The 24,772-nt window shown below is 43.3% G+C and overlaps 1 protein-coding gene across 1 annotated transcript; it reads right to left on the bottom strand.

Annotated features, from left to right (window-relative positions):
- Positions 1-888: 888 nt before the first annotated feature.
- Positions 889-19,668, bottom strand: LOC115787972 (adhesion G protein-coupled receptor B1-like). Its single transcript, XM_030740800.1, has 31 exons — positions 18,966-19,668; positions 17,924-18,073; positions 17,730-17,828; positions 17,421-17,582; positions 16,853-17,017; positions 15,561-15,725; positions 15,305-15,469; positions 15,094-15,195; positions 14,867-14,973; positions 14,573-14,767; positions 14,417-14,485; positions 13,339-13,447; positions 12,646-12,789; positions 12,456-12,525; positions 12,171-12,273; positions 11,693-11,736; positions 9,704-9,830; positions 6,354-6,457; positions 6,119-6,221; positions 5,857-6,007; positions 5,672-5,741; positions 5,482-5,548; positions 5,286-5,371; positions 4,962-5,133; positions 4,736-4,831; positions 4,583-4,622; positions 3,790-4,406; positions 3,655-3,690; positions 3,437-3,541; positions 3,209-3,259; positions 889-2,979 (listed from the first exon to the last, which is right to left on the bottom strand). Exons 1-31 carry the CDS (start codon positions 19,666-19,668, stop codon positions 2,782-2,784), a joined length of 4,575 nt encoding a protein of 1,524 aa, XP_030596660.1. The 3' UTR covers positions 889-2,781.
- Positions 19,669-24,772: the final 5,104 nt, after the last annotated feature.

The raw sequence follows: 24,772 nt of genomic DNA, 5'->3' as shown, positions 1-24,772 counted from the left end.
GATCCATAAGCGACGATGAAATGGTGGACATCATGTGATGTGGGAACACACATTAAAATGCAGTGAAAATTGCACCTACAGTAAAGCCCCCATTTGCTCATAAGCCAGTCTGCTCTCCAGGTGACCTCACAAAATGAGCAGTGCTCAACAAATGGATGATATAAATCTCATTTTGCTTATGCCTTGCAGCAGAATTACAGAGCTCTGGCTCAATTAAAGCAAAGAACTCATTATGAGCAAGAGAGAAATCAGAGTGGGAATACTGTGGACAAAGTAGGCAAAACTATATTTAAACTGCCGAGCACATTTCCTATTTTTAAAGTTCTTTTCTATTCTAGCTCCTGTCAAATTTGTTTGTTTTCTCATTACTCAACTTCACAAATATTTTTTTCCTGGTAATAATTTGCTTTTCTGCAAAGCATGAAAATAGAACAGAGGAAAATTGCACTTCTATCATCTTAAGAGATTGCTGTTTTATGTTCCTGCAAATCACATCTATATTTAGAGAGTGAAATGTTTGCCAGAGGCTTTAATGTGGCAGGAGTTCAAAATTCACTTCTCTGTGTTCAGTGTGTCTTTGTACTATTGCAGCATTTTTGCTGTCTTAGTTAAAATATTTCACTTTTGAACTTCTATTTTTGGCTTCTTTGCATTTTCTTCTGGGTTTTAGGAACTGCTATATGACAACATGCCAGCAAGACTCTGCAGAAGTTGTTGTAAATGTGATTAATACAAGCCTTTCATCAGTAAAAAAAAAAAAAAATAAACGATCATATTTTTTCACATAATATAGATATTTTTTTATTAGAAATAATTCACATTCATTTTGTGCTGTGAAAACTGTACATTTACAGAAGGTAAAACAAAACATTAAAAACATCATGACAGGAAAATACAATTGGGTTTTCAATACAAGTAACTCGAGGTATGAATCGGGCTGTGGGCAGGAAATTTGAAGGGGCAAGGGAATTGACTGGTAGTACATACTGTTGAGTTACCGACACTGTTACAGAAGACATGAGGTTCAATTACCCATCGCTACACAGCTGAGAGTAATAACAAACATCCTGGAGCACAGTTATGTGATATTCATAGGCTATCATTCATTCTATATAATGTTTGTTTTACCGAAGTACTATCATCTACCTGTCACAGAGAGCTCCAAATATGGAGCCTTGTGCTAACAGATCTCTAGTGAATAAATTCTTTGAATTACTAATACAGATTTGTTATACAATATTCTCATAAAGCATCTATATGCTCAGTAAATATGAGGAAGATGGTATAAAAGTTTTGAAACATTAGTAAAAAAAAAAAAATATCCGCCTAAATTATATTATCAATCTTGCTTGAGCATCAAGCGCCCATCATATTGCACTATTTCACACTGATGGCTGAAAACACAAATGTGTTGAAGTTTTGAGGACCTGACACTGCACTGGAAGTCATATGAGTGCCAGGAGCCTCCGTTCGGTCCAAAAGTCCTGCAAGGCTGAGAAACGAAAGGGCGATGATGAAAGGTCTTTTCTGAACCCTTGAATCCACATGTTCAACATGGAAGAGCCTGCATCTTGTGCTAGCTGTGAGAGCAGGGTGGTGTCCCCTCCTCCTCACATTTCTATCCAGCATGTTCCAGAGTGCACTGCTCTTTCACGTGTGAGAGTCTTGTGTTCCTTCTGGTGCTGGTGTTTTGGTATTAAAGCAGAATACTGGAGGAAACCAGCAAATGTTGGGTAACTAACCGCCACCTCCATCACCGCTCAGAATTGTTTGTCCCGATGCAGTCCACATGGGCTCACAACACATTATGGGTGCGTTGAATCCCTTGATTTTTTTTTTTTCTTTTTTTGAATAATGTCATGGGTCACAACAATAAATCTTGTGCCTGACAGTTTATGTGGAAGGAATAAAAATCAAAAAGTGCTATTAACTCAATAATGACAAGAACAATGCTAATCATAACACCAGCAGTAATCATTGGAATTATAATAGCCATGGTGATAGCAGTGAGAAGCACTATCAGCATGATGCCCTCCAACAGAGGAGTTTTTTTTTTTCTCAGCACAGAGAGTCATTTTCAGCTCTGGAGTAGCAGTTCCAGATCTAAAGCTATACAAACGAACACACAAGCTGATAAGTAAAACAAAAATATTCAAAATGATAAATTAACCCACTCCACAAAAGCAAAAATGTGTGCGCCCATTAAAGTATTGGAGCATGAAACGGGTCCCTTATGCTCTCTTGCCTTGTCCTGTTTTTGGAAGGTAACTTAGCTGGAAGAAAATCAGCCAAGAGTTCCGGCTGTTACTCCCAAGAAGCAGGGAGAACATGCCGTCAAAATTATTCACTTTTTCTCCAAAGTTGAGTTGAAGGAAAAAGAAGCACAGACATGTTGACCACATCTTCCGAAACCCAGCCTGTGGGGTTCAGGAAACTCCCAGTGAAGCATTAATGGAACCACAGACAGTCCTGGTCCGTGGACTCCACTGATCACTCCACTAACCCTATGACCTTTAGAGCACTCAAATAAGAGATGCTGTTAAGTCCACACTGAAGCTACATTAAACATCCCCTTCACCATCACTTCCTCTCCTCCATCCCTCATTCTCTCCATTCTTTCCTGATCTGGCTGAGGGTTTGAAGACATTGATTCTGGGACCTACTTTCTCACTTCCTCTCTTTCTTGGCTTCATCTAATCTATCCATGAAGGATTCCATTCCCAAACCAAAAAAGGTGACCGAGGTGAAATTAGGCGGCTTCGCTAGCCCCCTTCCTCCCCCTCAGACCTCTGTCTGCAGGTCAATGATGTCCTGCCCCACCAGAGGGATGGTGGTGCTTGTCTTCTCCCACTCTACAGAGTGCAGCTCCAGAGGTGAGGCAGCTAGGGGCTCCAGGTCTTTGCGCACCCATGCAGGGGGCGATGAGGGTATTCCCCGGACTCCTTCCCATGGCCTCTCCAGAGGACCCTGCTGTTTGTCCTGTAGGAGTACAAAGAGAAGCCACTTTAGTGCTGCTGTCACTCATTAGCTCTGGGCAATTCCTGATCTAATCAAAATGAAATGGGCTTCATTAGATGTGAATTTCTGATAATGAAAGTCATTTTTGCCATTTGGGAAAATTAGTCTTGAGGCATGTGCACTTTCTGATGGTGTGTCTTGACTATAGGTCGTCAATTTTGAGAGTGTGAGGTTGTATATAAACACTCACGCTGTGGTTCGTTTTGTCACTTCCTCCTGAAGACACACTCCATCTCACAGACTGTAAGAAGGAAGGAAGAAAATACATCCTTATTCAAATGACCTCAAAGCTCTGACAACCATCTTTTTTAGCAGTAACATTGCCTCTGTAGTTCTCATTTATCTGTTTTTCTCGGCAAATTCCTGAAAGTTAATGTGCATGGAGATGGGTTATGATAATTGCATCTTAATTTGTTACCTTGCTGTCAGAAGCAGGGGATTCTCTGTCTTTCTCAGCATGGTGTAGCTTCCTGTTAAGGTCCTGGAACATGTTCTGGTGGCGTTTCTTGGTGTGCATTATTTTCTAGAGTAGATGTAAAAAAAATATAAATAAAAAAAATTAGTGCATTGTTGCATTGCTTTTATTAAGTAAGTCATTTGAATCCTTTTCAGAGACAGTATCCAAACAACATTTACCTCAAAGTCCAGCTCAGCATAACGGGATTTCTGTCTCTGTGAGAAAAAGATAGAGAGGAAGAAGGTTGATTTAGTTTTAAAAACTTAATAGAAAATTGCAAAGAATAATATAGCAACTATTCCATTTTCTCTTACCTCCAAGGAGCTCATGGAAAGGGTGGAGATGGTCTCACTCTTGGACATCATTGAGTTCATGGATTCAAAGGTGTTCTCCAGGCTGCTGTGGGTGATGTGAGACTCACTGGACATGTTGTGGATGTTCTGGATGGGGGAGTCTCTCTCTGAATACGACACGCTGACCTGGTCTGGAGGGATTGACTTCATTCCAAAGGCAGCCTGAGGCTCTGCAAAGGGCCCACCGAGGTGCATGAGTCTGGCTTGTGGCAGCTGCTCCACGCTGATGTTGTATTTTGTTGCATCATCTTTGGGCTTGGACCTCAGGGTGGAGGTAGTGTTGGGCATGAGGACGTAGCCGCTGCCATCAGAGACACCGCCCTCTGCCTGAGCGAGATCGGCATCCAGCTGCTTGAAGAGCTCTCCCTCGCAGACGTACACAGGTTTTCCGCAGGATGGGTCGACTCCTCCTGCCAGTCGGCTTTTCTCTCTCTTCAGGGTAAGGGTGTGGCTGGAGTATTCGGGAACTGCCTGCATGTGACTCTTACTGGGGTTGGTTGGCAGGGTGTGGTAGCTTGAGCCCATGGGAAGGGGCATCTGAGGAGGAGGCATCTTCTCTTCAGAGGAGCTCTTCATTCCTTATAAGAAGAATTGTAACAGAGTTAAAAATGACAAATAACCATGTCACGTCTGAGAAATTTGATCCAATAAATATGTTCTCTTTTTATGTAAGCACAAGGCTCACAGAAATTGAAATGCAAATGGAAAAATGGTTAAGGACAAGAAGGAAAAGCTGATGTAAAAAGGGGTTTACCTTGTCTGCTTGAATCTCCATCCTTTTCGTTATCAGAAGGCTGATAAAAGAACAAAAACATTCTATCAGTGTTTAATGTATGCACATATTCATTTAAGGGTAAATTCAAGAGGCACTCAAGACATTAAAAAGGCAATAAGCCAAGAAATTTACCATATGCTGGGTGTGGCCATTGTGCAGGGAACTGCCAGAATCTCCATTTCCATCGTCCTTGCGGTCGACTACTCTGCACTTTACAGCCTCTTGAACCTAATGGATGGAGGGGAAAAAAATTGAGAAAATTGTTTGCTATGTTGTATGTCAGGTAACCTGATAAAAAAAAACAAAAAAAAAATCAACGTTCCTTTTATTTTTTACCTTATTAATTTGTTTTCCTTACCTCTCTACGCAGAATGCAGTGCACCATGACAATGATGAAACCCTCCAGTGAGTCGAAGACGGCAAAGAGGATCTGAAAGAGAGCTGAGCGGCGGTCTGTGATTGCCAGGACAGCAGACATCCAGGTGAGGGCCAAGAGAGGCAGAACCACGCAGGAGCTCCACAGTGATGCCCTGCAGCGGGAGAGAACAACAGATTAATAACAACTTCAGTGGTTTGATTGTGTGGCATGATATCAAAGCACGTCATCAATAAACCTGTAATGGCACTGATAAGGGCGATAAGCACAATACTCGAGTGTGTTGAGAAGATCAATAAGACCTACCCGGCTCTCTCCTTCAGTTTCACGTCGGTGATGCCGTCCTTGGATACCAGCTTGTTGAAGACCAGAATACCAATGAACATATTCACCTGTTTGCAAGGGGAAAAAAACATGGATGAAACGATGTGATAAGGGGTGATACATTTACAAACAGGCTATGCATTGTGATGGATTGGGATGTCAAAGTCAGAATACAAACCAGAACAACTGCTGCAGCAGGGCCTACAAATGCATAGAGGAGTCCACCCTCAAGAGACAGCCAGCAGCTAGAAAAGAAAAGGAAGAAGAATATTAATTCTTTAGCTAAGAGTCCCCTCCCCCAAAAAACCAAACATCTAGAGTAAAGAGAAGCAGCAAAAACAGAAACAGAAGGCTTAGAGTAGACTTACTAGTTGACAGTGCCGTATCCCTTAGCTTTTGTAAAACCCACAGACACAGCCACCACCAGTGCGGGAAGGCCTGCAAGACAGAAAAGGGGAGAAAAGTTAGATCATTCAAGATAAAAAAAAAAAAGCTATGGAGAAAAGTGATGCAACACAGGTGAAAAAAAAGAGGTGCGCATAAAGACACTCACCCCAGCCTAAGCACAAGAAACGCTTGCGGATGATGCGGTTGCGCAGACGACCAGTGACAGCCATATAGGACTGCCAAGCTTCTGTCAGCACCCAGCAGAAAGAGGAGAGGAAAAAGAAATGCAGCAAAGCAGCTATGAGACTGCACACCACCTGTGGGAGCCCAGAAGGAAGGGAAAGATAGAAAGATGAGAAATCTGTGTCAATCCCCAAAGCAGTGAATTTGAAAACGAGAGGTTGGGATTGGCAAGAAAAATGCCTTACCTTGTTGCGAGCCTGAGTTTGTCCAACAAGAATGAGGGCATTGGAGCATATAATGGAGAGGCAGAAGTTGATAAGGATAACGGAACGCTCTGAGCGGATGTACCTAGAGTTTGGAAAAGGTGGAAGGAAAAGAATGAGTTTAGCAATGAGGAGGGAGGAGGAAAGGAAAAACACAGAACACAGCATATAACATTAGAGGCTAGCATGGCTGATCGTTGCTCGTAGGGATACTTACTTCCACACGGAGACGTAGATGATGATGAGGAGCAGCAGGGTGAGAGAGGAGACCCCACAGCCAACGATGAGAGTCACGGACGGAAGCAGTGCCTTGTCCATGATCTACAGAGAGGAGACAAGACCAAGCATGCCTCTTAGAGCTGATTACCAACACACAGACGCACACACATATGCACACACAGGATACCAAGCCTCTGGGTATGCGCTATCTGGAATAGCAGACAGCTCCCCGTAGGCAAACAGTTGAATGGCACAATCGGGCCACGGCTGAGGCAAGGTGACATGTCAGAAAGATGGAGCAGCAAACTAAACAAATGGTCAGGGTCACTGCATTTCTCCACTGAGTGTTTGAGTCAGCAAATGAGGTGAAAATGATACACACATATCTCTCTCCATTAAGCAAGAACTGGGTTGCTCAAAACCCAGGGGCAGTTCAGGTGGGGTTGTTGTAATCAGTCATTAGCCTGCGCCGCTACAGCGACAGTCTAATCACTGAGAGACATCCTGCACTCCTTTTTTCTCTCCCTGTTAGCTGCGCCTCAGAATTTTGGTTCATATTTGTGCCAACCAGCAGCTCCTCGTTCATCCCCGGAGGGGTGAACAGGTGGACCATTATCGCCTGTGCATTAATCTGCTACCACCTGTCCTTCTGATCTCTGACAGCAGCTTGGTGCCTGCCGCTGCCAGTGGCAGTGACCATCCCATGTTTCAAACAGCCTTGTCACCGAACCTCTGGTGGAGGAAACAGAGGAGGGATTGTTTTTCGTCTGTCTTCCCTGTTGCTCAGTCACCTAGAGGGCCAGTGGGTCACCGTTCTGCACACAAATCTCATCTCCTTGGGACTTCACAACACCCTTGCTGCTTGGCTAAGGCACCTGCAAAGCCCTCAGCAGATAATTGTGCAGTTTCGCACCATTTGTGTGCCCATAATCTTTGCCTAACACCTACCCTCGTGGCTTTAATAAGGGTTTAAGTTAATCTAACACCTCTGATCATGTTGTCAGCACCATGAGGTGTGTGAGTACTGATGAAGAATATCTCATTGACAAATGCTGTGATTGTATTTTTAATAATGTGCTGACAGGGGAAAAGATGGATAACAGCTGCAAAGGGTGAGTGAGAAAGCTGTCCTGAAATGAAATAAATCTGCAGGTATCAAATTAGCACTGATAGAGGACAGAGAGATAGACTCTGCTTTGGCCTTCATTTGATTTATGATGGTGATAAATTCTTGTATTGCAGGGCGCATGAGAGGCACAGCTTCTAAATACGTTTGCCACTGTGTTTCCGAATTAAAATGGTACAATATGGAGCCTGGAGGGATTGTTCCTCTTCATCGTCAGCATTTGCTCCACATAGGTTTGTTTTTGTTTTCTTTTTCCTGATATCAAAGCACTGCCGTGAAGTCCAGCCTATGGCGGCCAAAGACTAATTTAGTGTGGCAAATTTGTTTCAAAATCTATCTGGCTACATCAGAAGTGGCCCCAAACAGATGGCAGATAGAAGTACATTGTATTTTTTCCTCAGCCTAAATCTGCAAAGAAAAAAAAGAAAAAGCGTTGATGCAGTTTGTCCTGACCCCTTTCTTTCTCTATATCTGGGTTGAATCTTTACCATGGGCCACTGAGTAAAATTCAGCAAGCCAGTTTGACCTACATATGAGGCGTGTCTTCTGCCTGTCCTTGACTAAATCACATCATCTACTTGTGAACAAATGTAAAGGCAGAACATCTTAACTTATGCATATTTTAAGGTGTTACTTACTAGTGGTAAGTAGTGGTTAAGAGACTCAGCTATATATGTGGACTGCTCTCATGGGACCATCATGTTTCAAACATCTGCCTCATAACTCTTGAAATGATACCGTCACATGAGAGCTAACATACTGCAGTGTCTGGCTGTTTTTCACGCCTCTATATTTCTGCCTCATGCATCTCGCTTGTGTTCTTTATACAGTTTGCAGGAAGATGTTATTGAAAATGTCCACAGCATACATCAAAGGATGGATGAAGAAGCAGGGGGTGGGGACCATCAGTGCATGACCAGACGTCTGCCTCTCATTGGTCGCCTCTCTGGCATTTCAGACTTGCTGCTGTGGCCATAGAGGAAGGAGGAGGAGGAGGTGGAGGGGAATGGATGTAATCGAGAATTCAGAGATATTGGCAGACGAAATGATTGGCGCAGCTGCCTTTTTACTGGTGCGGGAGGTTGAGGGGTGGGGGGTGTGTGTGTATGTGCAGCCTATAACAAATATTGGAGGCACTATTTAGACTGACAACAACAAGACAAATCAAATCTAGGATGTAAACAACAGGTTGCGGGGGGAAAGAAAATGACAGGTCTCAGCGGGATTGAGCAGCAGAAAAACACTGCATTCCAAATTCACTGGCTGTTTGTCTTAACCCTGCCTGCACATTTAAGGAAATTAACATAATGTGAGCATTTAAAATCTACATTTCCTCAGACTAAAGGACATCTGTTGATTGTTTATCAGATCGGAGATGGACAGACCATTTCCTCTGTCCTGAGGGGTAGAAGAGAGGGGAGGGGGGGGGTGGTCTGTGTATGTGTGTGTTTTTCCCCCTTCAGCATCTCAGTTATCAAAAATCACACAGGCCGAGTGTGCGCTGCAGAAGCCGTTACCAAGGCAACTGGAGAGGAAGATGCTCTAGAGGCAACACAGTCTAAGGGGGAAAATTACACATTGTCTTTGCGCATGAAATAAAGCAAAGCACAAGGGCACATTTTGGTAATCAGCGTATCCGGCATGCAAGCTGCACCAACTCTGCATAGTTTGGCTAAACATGTATTATTCATAGCCATAACCGGACATTAAGTGCAATCCGATGAGAATAAAGTCATTTTATGGTGTTGAATTAATAATTTGCAGGCGATCTTTCTTAATTTTAATCCAAGCAGCTAGACTTTAACCTATTTTCCATTGCAGAGATAACGCTTTTATTTTCACATTTAAAATATATATATATATATAATTCATGTAGCTGCAGCAAGCATATCATAAAATTAGCAAGCATTAGCAAAATCTGCACGCCAAAACGCAACTCGCAAGGTTTTGATTTCAAAGTCTAAATGCAATTCCTGCATATCAACATGTTGTTTCGCTATTTGCTCTAAATATAACCAAGGAAAGAACTGCAATTCGCCGATCAGCGGCACCTGCACGGAGACAAAGGAGCGCTGGCGGGCAGCGCTACAGCAAAGCGCTCGAAAAACAACAAGTACTATACATTCCCACTGCACCGCATTCACACGCACACTGCACTAAACATTTAAGATGTATAGCAGAAGGGAAAAGGAGCTCATATTTTGATCAGACAGGTAACTTACCGAGTCGAAGTTGATGCGCGATAAAATGGCGAAGGTGGAGAGGCTGTCACACACGCATTTGGTTCTGAATGAATGAACGGGCACCGCTCTGCAGCTCCGAGCAGACCAAGACCCAAGCAGAGAGGAACTGCACAGAGGAGAGGGAAGGCAGCAGCGGGTTAGCAGACGAGAGATCTGAGAAATGTCTCATGTGAACGTCTCTTGATGGATATTTTTGTTATATAAGTGGTGAGAAACAAACAAACGAACAAAAAATTTTAATTCCACTTATGTGAATAGCCACATGGAATGAATTTGAATAACCAATACATAAAAATACATATTATTGTTACCTTTTATTTAACATATCAAGTGACTCATTCTTTTTTAGAAGTTATTTGGAGGTTATTTACATTTCAGGGTGTCTTGATGGGATTAATGTCCATCTATGACATGATTAGTTATAATAGGCTTTCATAAAAGTCAGAATCTCTAACAGTTCTTCTTATGTACTGTCTTTCTTCAGCAGACACTGGTAAACAAATGTCCAGTTTATAGAGGACAAAGGACAACATGTTCCCTCTTGAGACTTAGAAGGACGGGAACATGGAGACAATGTGAATTGTGATAATTTCTTAATTTTGAGAAAGTCTACACCTCAATACCAGATGTATTTGTGTGTAAGCAGCAGATGCCAGAGAACACAGGGGAGTTTAAGGCAATGAACAGCACCCTCAGGCTCTGACTGGCTAGTAAATACAGAGGGGCATTATAGCCAGCAGGTCCAGTCTGGTATAGATTGTCACGGGAGGACAGCTGCAGGGTAAAATTATTATGACTGTCTACATCTAAGTAGGCTTGGCTGCACATTTTAATGTGCACTCTGTTTGAGCTGTGATAGGCTAAAGGTTGCATGTTGAAGGCAGGCCTTAAAAAGCATATGTGACTCCATTAATGTCACAAAAAAACTGCAGATCATTTTATCTGTAGACCAGTGTTGGAGAAGCTAATGGACCATGTCCTGTGATGAGAGCACTCTCAGACATATGCAACTCTGCAAGCAAACAGCGAATCCCCCCCCTCCCCACCCAACTCTGCCATCAGCCAGAACTTCATCTTCTGCCATTTCCACTGTCTCTATCCTGCCATTAATCAGATCCGCTGTCAAAAATGAATCTAATTTGACTAGAGGCACATGCCTTCCCTCTGAAAGTATATGAGTTAATTACATTTTCTCTGACTCTGGTTATTATGTGAGGTGCAGGTGCATTTTCTTATCAGTCTTTCTGAAGTATACAAGTCTATCTAAATGCAAATGGTCCATCTGCGTATTGTTCAGGAGTACATAGTGGGTCTGGCACTGACTGATCCAGGCCAAGCCATTCAAATGGATGTAAGCATCTTTAAAAATTCCCAAATGCCACAGACATTAACCTCAGCAGTGGCATATGAACATAAATGAGAGGTGAGAGAGAGAGAGAGAGAGCTTCCATTCTCTTTAGACTGACACTGCAGGTTGACCTAAAGGTGCAGCAATGGACCTACTCTGATGGTAATAATGACACCTTCGTATTTCTCCCTCTTCAGGAAGTGGTTAAAGTGACAAAGGAGACTGTTAGATCAAAGTGAAGTGTCACTCAGCTGGAACCAATGTGGTTCATTACAGATGTCATTTCTTGTGCCTGTGTGCTTTGCAGTATGTCAGACAGCTGATTGAGGCCCAGAGCTTCAGGCAAGAGGCTCAAAAAATGAACATGTTGTCTCTGTCGTCAAAATGATTGACATGAAATATGCATGAAAAATTATTGCTCTCTCTGTGGTGAGAGTAAGATTAACAGAGGTGGGAGGTGAATATCCACTCTGCGGACGTCAGCGCTCAGTGAGAAGATAAACAACAACTAGCACCAGATCAGGTGACAAGGACATGCAGGACTTAAAAAAAAGAAAAAGAGCTGTGAATAATGGCTAGATGTGCATATAAGAAGATAAACAACTTTAGTCAACACTTACGTTTCGCTTTCGTCCCATGAGAGGCATGTCTCATTTATGGTGCCCTGCAAGAACAGGCAGATGGAGAGGAGAGTGTGAGGAATCTCTACAGAAAAGGGAAATGTGTGGGTTGGGACACCTTACTATAACTGTGTGACATGCAACAGCTTGCTGCCAGCCACCTGCCCACATTTCTTACACTCTCTCTTGTAATGCATGCATGAAACTAAAAACAGCTCCGTATCAGCTGCAGAGGCTAATTATTACGCATGATTTGTCATCATCATCATGATCATCATCATATACATCATCAGCCGGCCATTTGGCTGTGCTGTGATTGCTGGTGGATTTCAACTGACACAAGCAAAGTAAAAGTCACAGTGTCACTGAAAATGTCAGCAAAATGTCAGGCCTTGTGCACTGTAGTGAGCAAACAGCCAGAGGGGGGTGATATTTTTTCGTGAGGCTCCATTAGTTTGGGGAACCATTAGGGACTCACATTATGAAGGTGGGGGAATTCGATCTCAACGGGGGATGACAGGAGAGTCGGGGTGGGCTTGACGATTACCGTCACCACCTTGGAGTTGAGGAGGGTACTGTTACTGTGGAGAAAGAGGAAACTGCAATGAGACATTATAGCAGAATGGTCTGATGTAAGGCTTAGTGGTAAGAAAATACAGAAGAATACGGTTGAAGTCTTTCAAGAAAGGGCGCCATCTGTTGACTACAAAATATATTTCAGGCAAGGCCACTTGCCTGAAAAAAAGCAGTGAAATTGTATTACCTCTGGAAGGACAGAATAGATGCAAGGTTTCTGTAGAGGACAATGCCAGTCACCAGAGCATCGTTGCCATCTAGAAAGAAAAAAAACCCCTCATATTTATAAGACTGCACATTGGTTAATCTTCCAAAAAAAAAAAAAAAAATTAATAGTGCAAAAAAAATTATATATCCAGATATTTCTTTATTCTCACCTGACTGTTCAATGGACAGTGCATCACGGGACACTGAGATCTTCTCCTCAGAGGTCCTGACCCAGTCCAGCATGCCTCTCCAGCCCTTCACAGGGAAGGTGAAGTTGGAGCTTGTAGTTGGAGGGCGCTTGTGAATGCTCAGCACTGAGAGGAACAGAAATTTAGAGATGGCCTTTTGTTAGTAAACAGCACTCAGAGGTCATCTATTTCAGCTTTTTAAAAAATGTTTTTCTACTTTTTTTTATACTGCAATGGCCGAAGAACTGTCTGAATGAATTGATGCAAACTGTGCCAAGGACATTGTAGTTTCATGTGTTAGCTGACCACAGCAGTCATTTCCCACTAAATTCTGTGAGAATGTCACCTTCACTGAGCCAAAATGGTCATGCAAATCGCAGAGTGATTCAGTGTGTGACATTTGTGTTTCACGCTGTGGCACTGTTTGAAAGATTGATAAGTTTGCGCAAAAGCTACCACATATGTGCTATGCCAAATGTACTTGCACAACATTTTGCAGATGGCACAAATTCTATGCTATATCTGATTAAGTTGGCAATTTGCTGCTCTTTGTATGTTCTCAGATTCATAGGCCAGAGTAAGATTGATGGACTCTTTGCCCTGAGAATGGACAAATCATCCTGAGTAGACATGAGAGGGGAAAAAGAACGGCTGGCAGATGAATTTAGAGCTCACCTAAATTCTCAGTGACTTCATAAATGTCCTGAAAGCCACTCATTTGCATCCCAATCATGCTCACAAACTCCTCAACGAGGCGGAAGAACTCCTTAATGGTGGCACCCATCTGGTTACGAAAAAAAGCAGAAAGAGAGAAGGATAGGAGTCACAAACAAATTCAGTAAGTTCATCTAGTTTCATTATATGCAATTTCTGTAAACTGGTTTAATTGTGTATTGAGGCACAGTTACTGTTCTTTAATTAACATCCTCATATCTAGAGTTCCTATTCCTCTCTAACTGTTAGGCTAGTGATTATTCTTTCAGAGTGCTCTGCAGTGGACTGGAAAAAGAAAAAAAAAAAAACTTCTTGCTGCTATGCAACCTAAGAACTTCCTTAAGGCCATAAATGGGCAGGCTGTTGATTCATACTGAGGTTTTTTTGTCCTCTCTCTCCTGTTCAGTGGAAGGGAGGGCTGCTCGACTTGCGTGTTTCTGACGCAGAACTGCAGCGATGTGGGCGCAAGGTGTGTGCTTGCATGAGATGTACAGCTTGTGTCTCCCTGCAACAGCCATCAGTATGTAGGATGGGATGGATGCTCACAGATTGCAGAGTGGGAGTAGTGATTTTCCCTGATTCACTTTCACTCTTTCTCTCTCTTGCTGTCACCTTGATGTGCTTTCTCTCGTCGCAGTGGCCTCAGTAATCCACCCTCCTGTTTTTCAGTTTGTAAGCAAGCATGTGTTCACGCTCTGCAGTGGGAGTGTTCTGCTTTTCTAACTTTTCTACCTAAAAGTCTTGTCTTTCTTTTGGAACTCAGTTAGTAGGAGTTGTTTCTTCACTCGCTTTAGCAGGAACACTGACAGAGCATCATGAAAGGGGGGAGTTATATCGACAGGTGGTCAAACAAAGTTCTGCTCAATCTGTTGTAAGAACAACTTCAAACTGGGAAATGCTTGATGGTAGATCAATGCATCTAATTATTTCCTGCTTTTATTTTCTTGCACATAATCCCATCTGAAGAATGTCATGATAATAGACTCTTTTTTTCACACCTACTGTGAATCACTCATACATTCACCCTTTTATCACGTACCAGTTGTGCTTCTTCCCATTTCTCACGATGTTCCTCCTTCAGCAAGTTGCTGATTGTCTGGACGTAGTTCTGCAGATCATTAAATGGAGGCAGAGGTGTAAGAAGATGCCAAAAACAGTGCTTTGAGTAGTCTGCTAACAAGTCTTAAGACCTCACCTCTACATCGGCGTTGCTCAGTCTCAGCCTAGTTCCTTTGTAGAGTTCAGTGGAGTTTTTCAAGATTTCCATGGCAGCCAAGAGGTCGCCGCTGTACCTTGCCCCTTCATCAGAGGAGAACCTCAGGCGTGAAATCACCTCAGCAACCCCATCCACGCTTTGTCCCATCTGTGCTTTGGCAATGTAATCCCTTGACTAGAACAAAAAGTCAAGCGGTTAAGCTGAGCCTTGCACTACAAAACAGATGAGGCATTTAGGATTTGAATTAATTAAGGTGTGTTTTTCAGGTCTTACCAGCATCTGAATGTTTTCATAGTTTTTGGAGACACACTTGATGTAAGTTGGGTTCTCCCAGGAAGCGAGGCCAATAGCGTCAAGAGTGCAGCGACGCAGAATCAGACCTGTTATTAAGAGAAAGCAGATTCTTATTTTTGGCATAGTGGGGTGGGGTGGGGTGTTAATACAGTTTAAGCATCCAAGGCAAAAGACACAAAGCACATCAAGCATCAGTGTTACTGTACCTGAGGCGTCAGCAGGGCAGCCAGTGGCAGCCATGTCTCCAGCGGGGGTTTTCTTCCATACAACATCTCCAGTGTTCTGCTCAGGGCAGATCTCATGGGGTTCTAAAATGTTAAAAGAATCAGGTGATATGAGATGGCAGGTCTATTTTCTTGTGTATTTGGGTTGCATTGTACTGAGACTACTTTTATTTATTGCATTGGGACCACTAACCAGGGCATCTCTTCTCATTGCAGCGCTTCTGTTCTCTTGAATCACCAGGGCAAGGTTCTCCTCCAAAGAAAGGCCCTTCACAGATCCTCTGCCTCTGTTGGTTGCCTCCACCACAAGTCTTACTGCAGCTGCCCCATGAGCTCCATTCATGCCAGCGTCCATCAACTACACACAAAATATTTCACACCATGAACTCTGTACTGTGATATGCCTGATCGATTTCTATTTCTTTTAAGCTAGTGAATCTTGAATGTACCAGGACAGTCTTTCAGGAAGCAGTTGGCTGTCTCTTTCCAGCTACCGTAGCACTCTGAACCCCCGTAAGATGGCCCGTTGCACTCCCTTGTTCTCTGCATGGTGCCATTGGAGCAAGTGGTAGAGCATGGACTCCAGGCAGACCACTCATTCCAGAATCCGTCCACTAGGGGGAGGCAGAAGAACATATACGCAAGAGAGTTATAGCTTTGTGAAGGCAAGGCAGACCCTGAGGCATCATAGCTCACTCACCAGTACATTAACATTTCACATGACCTACTTTTGTTGAATTTAAGTGAAACAGAAAGTTGGAGCTCAGTAATCTGCCCTTCAAGCATGACTGGATGTACCTTTCAACCTCTAAGATCCACAGTCCTTAAATGTAGAATCATGTTTAAATTTATTTAGCTGAAGAGACAGTTTTCTAATAAAATGCACAATTATACTGACCAGGGAAACCATTTTTTTGTAATATATATTTAAACAAATTACTCAGAAATGTAACTGAGAAGTAACATTGACTGGGAACAGAAAACCACTTTTCATATCCTATATTTAAATCTGAGGAGGATAATAACTCCGAAAAGAAAGAAAAAAAAATCAAAATTGCTATTAAATGCTACCCTGAAATGTTAAAATAGACAGAATAATCTTCATGGTCTTTAAGAAATGTTGGTCAAAATAAGGAATTCAATTACAGCAAATGGACCGCTAAGGAGAACCTAATTTCCCAAGCATTTCAGTTTCAAATTGAATTCATAATCATCTCTCAGTAATGACTTTGCCCATTCTCTGGTTCAGACTTTAACACTAATGTAGTTATGGAAGACAGAGACATCTGCTGATAGGAAAATGCAACTGCAACAAGACTTTACTCAGATCAGGAAAATGCACATAAAAGCGTGGACTCAACCAGAAGTGGGGAAAAAAAAAAATAACAAACTGCAGCTGTGACTTCAAAACGAGTTCCATCTTTTTGGCACATGTGTAGGTGGCTGAATGACCATGAGCACATTATGAGTCAGTGGCAGTTGTTATACTGACTAATGCCCACAGAGGATTTTATTCTGATGCGTCAGATGCAATATCAACTTGCCGCTGCAGATGCTGTTTGTGATGATGGTGATGCCAATAAGTGGCTTAATTAGCACTCGTCTATGAATCACTTGGCTGAGGGGGTTAAATATCACAGTCAGAGTCAGCTGTCATAGAAGTAATGTGATGAGGATTAAGTGTATTTTTTTTTTTAAATATACAAACAAAACAGGTAAAATCTAAAGATCCTCTTCTCACCTGGGCAAACAGCAATGTTGCAGAACTTGGTTTGTTTTGTAGGGCCACGGCAAGGCTCTCCTCCATTCTGGGGCTGCTTGCATGTGCGGGTACGGTCACGATAGCCGCGGCCACATGTGGATGAGCACAGGCTCCAGGGAGTCCACTCATCCCAAGCACCGTCCACTGCACAGAGGTAACACAAAGGGGTGTTTTGTTGAAGGACTTTAAAGCAATCAATGTCAAAATATATGTTCATGCCCTGGTGCATTTCGCAAACTCTCCACTAGGTGGGGCAGTCAGCCAGGTGAAAGATAGTGAAGTTTCTTTGATAATGACTGTCAGACTTTTTGAGGCTCTTAATCTCAGTTTGTGAAAGCTCAGAGATGTCTTTATAACTTATCTGCTTCTCGTTATCTGCTTTCCTTTTGTGATTGGTGTTTTGTATAAAGCAAACTAATTAAGAGATAATGGCTTCTAGTTCTATTATGTACTTCAAAGAGGCCAGGTGTCCCTCCAATTTTCAAGATCTCACTCTCCTTTTCTTTTCTTCTCCTGTCACATTAAAGAGGAGCAACCAGGCACTCACCAGGGCAGACAGCTGTGTTATTACATTGCTGGTTCTCGCGCAGGGGTCCAGTGCACTGGGTGGTGAATGAGGAAGTAGCACAGACACGAGTTCTGCTCTGCCAGCCTTCGCCGCAGGTAACTGAGCATGCACTCCAGGAGGTCCACTCATCTGTCGTAGCATCTGCTATGAACATCATATATTAGAGGGAGAGCGTCATCACAGCCCCTTAACGCTCAGAAAGGTTAGGATGATAATTAGTTGCACTGAGTTCCACTTTTTGTTTATGTCATAGTGTGCAAAACTGTTAACAAGTGCCTGCTATCTCACCTGTTTGGGTGGCAACAACACCATGAACAGAATCATCAGCATTGTCTCTCTTCAAACCAACAATGGCCCGCAGACCCTGGCTCCTGTTGCGCTCTTTGCCTAAAAGATGTAGAAAATTGCACCACTGTACCACTGAACGTCTGTCACCTACAACATTGTTTCTAACTACGTGACTAAATTATAGGTGGGCTTACCAATGCATAACTGAGGGTTGCAAGCCCGCCCTTCTTCCACTGTTCCCTCACACACGCCATCCTCAGGCTGGCAGGTTCGGCTACGCACCTGGACTCCGCCACCGCATTCCTGACTGCATACGGACCAGCGGCCCCAGCCAGACCAGCCCTCTGCAGCAAGAGATAAGAAGGAGCGAGAGACTGAGCAAAGTTGAAAACTTGAATTATTATAATGTATCTGAAAGTTTTTTATCATACTTGAAATAGCTTCATAGTAAAGAATAGAAAGTGAGTAATATATGTTTTATGTACAGAGAAGGAAGAGTCTTTATGAGCAGTGCAAGTTCCATTTGAAATGATGAATGTTTGCTTTTAACCACATGGTGTGAACCACAGTAGAGCAGTGTGTGTGTGTGTGTGTGTGTGTGGGTGTGTGTGTGTGTGTGGGTGTGTGTGGGTGTGTGAGGCTGAGAGGCTGACTGGCGCGTTGCTATGACAATCTCAAGTGTGGCACTTCGATTTCTGCTGCCAGCTGGCTGCGAGGTCTTTGTGTTCTTCTCTGCCCCAGGCTAACAGACAAACATGCCCTCTATCTCCCCCTAAAACTAAGCCTCCTTGTCAAGCATCTAGACCAAATGAAGAGTTGACTGTGTGTGCAGTTCAGGAGGTCCTGCCACTTAGGTGAGAACATGCACTGGCAAATTTCTCTAACACCTTTGATTTATCCCTCGTTACTCTGTGATGGTTAAGTACACAACCTCCACCTATGGCCCTGCTCTAGAGATGAGGCTCATTACCCTTAGCACCTCTTCAGACACACGCACTAACAGACGGGCTGCAGAAAGCATGCAGAGCTCTGGGGTCTTGCACAACATTATCTAACCACTCCATTAACAGTCTGGCCTAGTGGACATTATTACTAAGCAAACAACAAGCAAGGCAGAACACATTTTTTATCTTCAGGTTAAATATTTGCCTCTTTTTTTTTAAAAACTTTCTTTCACATTTGTAAAAACAAAAGTTACTTTGGGTATAAGTCAAACCACTCAAGATGCAAACTTACTGATAATCTCAGCATCGCGTCCATTGTCTTTGGGAACAGGAAGGCATTTCTCAACATAGACACCGCCTCTGTAGCAGCTTCCTGGCTTCCTCTTTGGGACCTCCCAGCACTGGCAGGGGGTGTTCATGATGCCACAGGGATAATCATGGGTGCTACTGGACAGGCACTTCTCCAGCCACTGGCACAGCATCTGGCAGGCAGGCATACTTGGGTTCCTCTTCCCCACGACCAGAAACTCAGCCTTGAACTCACTAACATCATTCTCACCATTCACAATCTGCAGGCCGTTTTGTGGGGCAACCTTGCGCATCTGCAGGAACTGCTTGCTTGACTCAAGGTAGGTGACAGTGGTTGAAGCATCGCACAGCCTGACAACCTCATCAAAGCTCTCCATGCCCAGGTAGGTGCGGGAGGTCTCAATGAAGGAGTCGAATTGGAAGGTACGGATCTGGCGAGGCATGCAGGACTCAGTGGGCTTGGTGATTTTCATGTAGACGTTGTAACGGCGAGGATCAGGATTCTGCAGAGTCCAGGAGCATGGTGTGGAGGGCAGGGTGGTCGTAGAAGTGAATACACCAAAGAAACGGCTCTGTTCCAGGGTGGCACAGGTGGGAGAGGCAGGTCCAGAAGGAGTGCAGGAGGTCAAACCGAAGAAGAGCAGGACAAGGGCCACACAGGGGCCGTTAAGAGCTGACCACGCCATTGGGTCGGCTTAGATAGAGGATGGTGTTGATATATCTGTGATTTCTGGTTTAACCAGGTCGTTTCTTTGACTTCTTTGTTGCAAGTTACTGCACTCAGATCTCTTACTTATCTTCACAACCCCTCTCAAGAATTGTTGGATGCTTAAATTTTAGTAAATCAGACAGTGTTCCATGTCTGTATCAAAGAGGAAGCTGCAGAAAAACAGAGAAATGAAGAATAGGGAAAGATTGTCAACACTAGTATATAACCAATGAATACAAAACACCAGATATTAGTATGCATGAGAGGAGCTTTCTCTAAATACAATGCATTTCTTCCACAGTATCCATGATATGCATTTTAATTGGACCTATTGTCAGACTGATATTTATGCATCAGGAATCTGTCTTTGATCTGTATCACAGTGTATCGGGATATGTTCAGTGATCTAAAATGCCCTGTTCTTCGGGACATAATTACTCAGGCAGTGCAATTACAGTCCTTCACAGCAAGCTGGTATCTCCAAGCTTTTGCTCTTTCCTCCCACACACTGAACTGTACTGCGAATCATGTGCGTCAGTCTGACGTTCATGCAAGCATTGCCACTGGCAACCACAGACGCCTATTAGTTCCATCATTTGTGCAATGCACCCCTGCTATTGAGTGGTAAACAAGTGAAATGGTTAGTTTGTGTCCATGGTGAAGTGTGATTTCATATCCTGCTGTGGGATTTTTAAAATTGCTTTAGCATTACATACCAGCGCTAAGAGTGAAATGATCTATGCAGCTACGGTGACTAATGCTTGTCTCCCTTGCATAATTAGGGTAAAAACATACATATTAGGGGAAGTGCATGCACATTTTATACCTATGAATCACTAAAATCTACTCTGTTCAAGCATTTAATGCTCCTCTGCAGAAAGGTTACATGCATGCACATTAAGGAGCATTCTTTACTTTTCTTCATTTTGTCTTAGTAATCTTGCAAGCATGCTTCATCCAGATCTTACTTTATCTTGTAGCGACTCTAACCTTTGTCACTGTATGACTAATCCTGCCTAGAGAAACAGTGCACAATCACTGACAAAGTCTGTGTAGCTGACTGGACTCACAGAAGTCATGGCAAAGATGCTCCCTGGAGCTCAGATGGGAGGACAAAACACTGTTGCTCAGCAACACCTTTCAGGTTTATTCTCCTTTTTCACGTTCAAGAACTTGACTGATTATTGTCGGTGTAACACACCAAGGATATCATCTACTGTGACATTTAATGCATAAGTTGTGATCAGGAATGGGAAGATTTCTTTATGCAGGATGCTAAACGTGTCATTTCAGACTTTGCAGTAAAAGCCTGTATTAGCTGTATGTTACCGAGGGGTTAATCGCAAAGGTGGTTCAGTGCAGAGACACAGCCACACAATTGATGCCTATAGCGGCAGTCACTTTGAGAGGCACCTGCACTTTTCAGGCAGAGAACTCATAATTACTTTCCTCACATCGCTTTTCACCTCCCTCCCTCCATCCCTCCCTGCCTCTCTCTAACCCTCCCTTTCCTCTCTTTGAGCAGCGCAGCAAAGACCTCTGCTTTGTGTAGGTGGGTGTCTCTCTCCCGCCTCCCAACAACCGGAAGCTCCATGAATGGGCATCGAATGAGACACAGAGTGAAAAGAAAGGTCCAGCTGTCTTTGAAAAAGGCTGGGTTGCTCTTTTTTCACCCCCCCCCCGCCCAATCCACCCCACACCCAGTCTTTCCGTCCCTCCGTCTTGCTTTTTCCATTTGCTAACGTCAACAACATTTTTGCATAGCGGGCAGCCTAAAAAGCAGGCAGATTGTTGTTATGGCGACAGGGTTATTTTTTGCAGATCAGTGTGAAAAACAGAAAAAGTGCAAAATAACAATCAGCAACATGCTGCCTGTTTATGCTGGCATACACAGTTTTGCAGTGGCAGATACAGCAAACTTTACTCATGTCAGGTGCAAAGAAACAAGGATACTTTGTAATGCAAAAGCAAAAGAGCAGGCATTTGATGAAAAGTGACATTTTCACTGGCTGTTAATAAAGACCTGCAGATGGTTAATATGTTTGCATGAGCCTCTTGGTCAGGTCTCTCTTGAGAAAGAGAGCTTTAATCTCAATGAGAATTTTACCTGCATAAATAAAGAACTACATGACTATGTGAATCAGAAAGTCATGTAAAGATAACCTGCATGAGGTATAGTAAACACTGTTTCCTGATTTAGTTAAGCTGTGATAAAGAGGATAGTGGTGAAATTGGTCCGAATATTATCTCCTAGAATAGAAATACTTTATATTGAATTCCATTAAGACAAACCAATTACTTTTGATCTTACACTTTGAAAGCAGATAAGTTTGGTTATCTAGATTTGTATCAACCAAAATGTGAAACTTAAGCTTTTCTGTCTAAATGCTGTTTGAGATGGGATTAGTCTCCTTCTTGACTGATAAATTTGTGTATGTGTGTATGTCTGAGTGCAGCAGAGAGAGGATAACAAACAGATGATCAGTTTTTCTTGACCTCGGTCTTTTCTTTGCAAGTTGCTCTCCTTTGCTGAACCGAACTTAAGAAAAGCAATTTCTGAAGCCATTACGGATTGTGCTACATCCACAAATTGCTTGCCATTTCTTTTGCTGCACCCAGTGCAAGTACTTGCACACGTGTTCAAGAAACTAGACCACTGGAGATAGCTCTGCTGCAAATCTGCGTGACAGCAAAAATGTCAAACAGCAAAACTAAACCGATTGCTTACATGAACTTGATGCATCTTGGGGCACAGCTTTGAGAATGTATGTGTTCAGATAACGAGCAAATAAACTGAGTCTGTTTTCTCACATATACAGATGTTTATTTTTGCTGTGCAAACTCTCAGTTTTAGTTATGTAGAAATCCTACTATCTGGGGATGTCAGACCCTGATTAGGGCATTGCAAGCATCTGCAATAGTTAATTATTCTACATTATACAGTTCAGAACATTCTAACATCTTTCACGGCCACACCCAAATCTTTCATGCAGTCTAAACAATTCAAACATAGCAGAAAGTTCAAACAACCTGTTGTCATAGTCTAAGTCTCTGATTGCCTCAGCCAGCGGCATGACAAAGTGCTATTACTACACTTCCAGGTTTGTAGAGCTAGAACTTTTTAACAGTTCAGGAGAGCTGTAAGGAGCAAATGTAAGGGCTGTTATATGAACAAACAAGTGTTACAAAGAAGAGCTGAAGATGTACAAAAAGCGATACAACAGAAAAAACTTTGCATGAACATTTCAGCAGAGCAGATCACTGAGATGTGGCAGTTTCAGGACCACGGACAGCAACTTAAAAGTGGCAACAAACTCCGCTGCTGGAGGACAACATTCATTCACACTCACTTTGTAACTTTCAGTGTCCAATGCCTTTAACAGTGTCACGGGCTTATGAAACAGAAACAACAACACTGTACTCACAGAAAGCAGGTTTACGGGATGAAGCAAAGAAAGAAAACACTTGTGCTCTTTTCTTACCTTGAAAACGCGTCTTTGAGGTCTGGTCAGTGGCTCTCTAACCGGTCGCCCAGGTATCTTCAATCTGGACTCGGGTAGCAGCTGCTGAGGGTTTCTCAAAGTCTGACCCGACTCAAAGTCTTGAGATCTGCGCTCTGGCCAAAACTTTCGCAGTGTTTGAAGCCGCGAAAAGAATGCGCCAGGTCCAGCCCGACCCAGGAGGGTCGATCCCAAGTTTCAGTGCAGTCCACTCTCACAAGCAAAGAAATATAAAGCGACTCTAACCAAACTCCAAAGAGTTTACTACCAACTTTGTTTAGATGCTATATCCAGAGAAACTGGTGTATAGCGGAGTGACAAATTGGTTGGATCGGAGCTCCAGCAGACAGTCCGCAGAACCAAACGTCGTGGTCTCGCTTGTCTTTTCTCTCTAAGCTCCAGGATAAATGTTGGTACTTCTACTCCCGGCTTCGGAGTCTTCTTGCTTGTGGTCTTTGCACTGCAAGTGGGTCCAGTCTCAGTGTAGCTTGTGGCCTCCTCTTGGTGGTATATATCCAACCCCGCCCCCCCTGCTCCAAGTTGGAGTTTGTGCGTGGATGGAGTACTGAAGTGAATGAGACAGCACCAAGACGGGGGGAGTGTGCGGGGGAGACGTGTTTGTGTGCGTGCGCGTGTGCTTGTGAAAGTGTGAGAGTGACTATGTCAGCGCACGGAGGAGGGAGGGAGCCTGAAGAGAGGGGAGGGATCTGTGCAGGGAGACAGAGACAAACGATTATGAACACCAAACTACGCAGATATCAACGCAGAGCCAAAGGTACCGGAAAGAGGATCAACGGAATAGGTGTGCAGCCACGGGGACGACATAAAGAGATGAATTGTCCTCACATAAACATTAACGCAACACTTTTCAATGTGCGAACACGGAACAGAAAGATTCAGTTGCAAGAACGTGACAGTATTTTAATTATGAATTAATACACTGATAATTAGGTTTAGGTTTAATATCATATAGCGATAAAAATAATGTTTGTTTTTTTAAAATGTCAGATACATTTCATTTGTGATTCAGGCTCATCCGCCCGTTCATTAAACACACCAAGGGATGATCCCCTACTTTCATTAGGAGGAAATTAAAAGTTATTAAGCGGTCATGTGGGGGTATTTTGCACACTCACATGTCCATCAAATTGATGTATGCAAACACAGTCGCAATTTCTCCTCAACCAATTAAAAGTCGAGGTGTGGTGCAGACAGCGTGGAAATGCAGGAGGAAATACGGGCGCGCACGTTGTTTCCGTCTGTCTGTCTCGCGGAAACACACACATACACAAACATACACATGCACACAGGAATAGGCGTCCCCCACCGCACCTCCCCTCCCCTCCCCGCCACCCCGTCCCTCCCTGCCTCTCTCTCTCTCTCGCACTCTCTGGGGATGTGGGTGGATCTGGGTAGTTCTCGAAGTGTGAAAGGGATAACCTAATGTGGGTGTCTGCCTGTTGGTGTAATGTTGGCTCGATTCCTCTCCTATCAGAACTACATGACAGGAAAAAAAAGGAAAAGAAAGAAAAAGATCCGAATAAATAAATGACTGCCCAAACAGCATGAATCAGGAAGTGT

This window comes from Archocentrus centrarchus, chromosome 11 (genome assembly GCF_007364275.1).
Source record: "Archocentrus centrarchus isolate MPI-CPG fArcCen1 chromosome 11, fArcCen1, whole genome shotgun sequence".
In the NCBI taxonomy this organism is placed as follows: domain Eukaryota; kingdom Metazoa; phylum Chordata; class Actinopteri; order Cichliformes; family Cichlidae; genus Archocentrus; species Archocentrus centrarchus.
This window is presented reverse-complemented; position numbering and strand designations above follow the sequence as displayed.

What these genes read in the sequence shown, in the direction of transcription:
- LOC115787972 (XM_030740800.1), bottom strand. Translation starts at nt 19,668, where the DNA reads ATGGCGTGGTCAGCTCTTAACGGCCCCTGTGTGGCCCTTGTCCTGCTC. An exon ending in CAATGAGAAGAGATGCCCTG is followed by an intron (nt 15,196 to 15,304) that starts GTTAGTGGTCCC and finishes TTAACATTTTAG; the next exon opens with AACCCCATGAGATCTGCCCT. An exon ending in ACTGCATTCTGCGTAGAGAG is followed by an intron (nt 4,832 to 4,961) that starts GTAAGGAAAACA and finishes TCCATCCATTAG; the next exon opens with GTTCAAGAGGCTGTAAAGTG.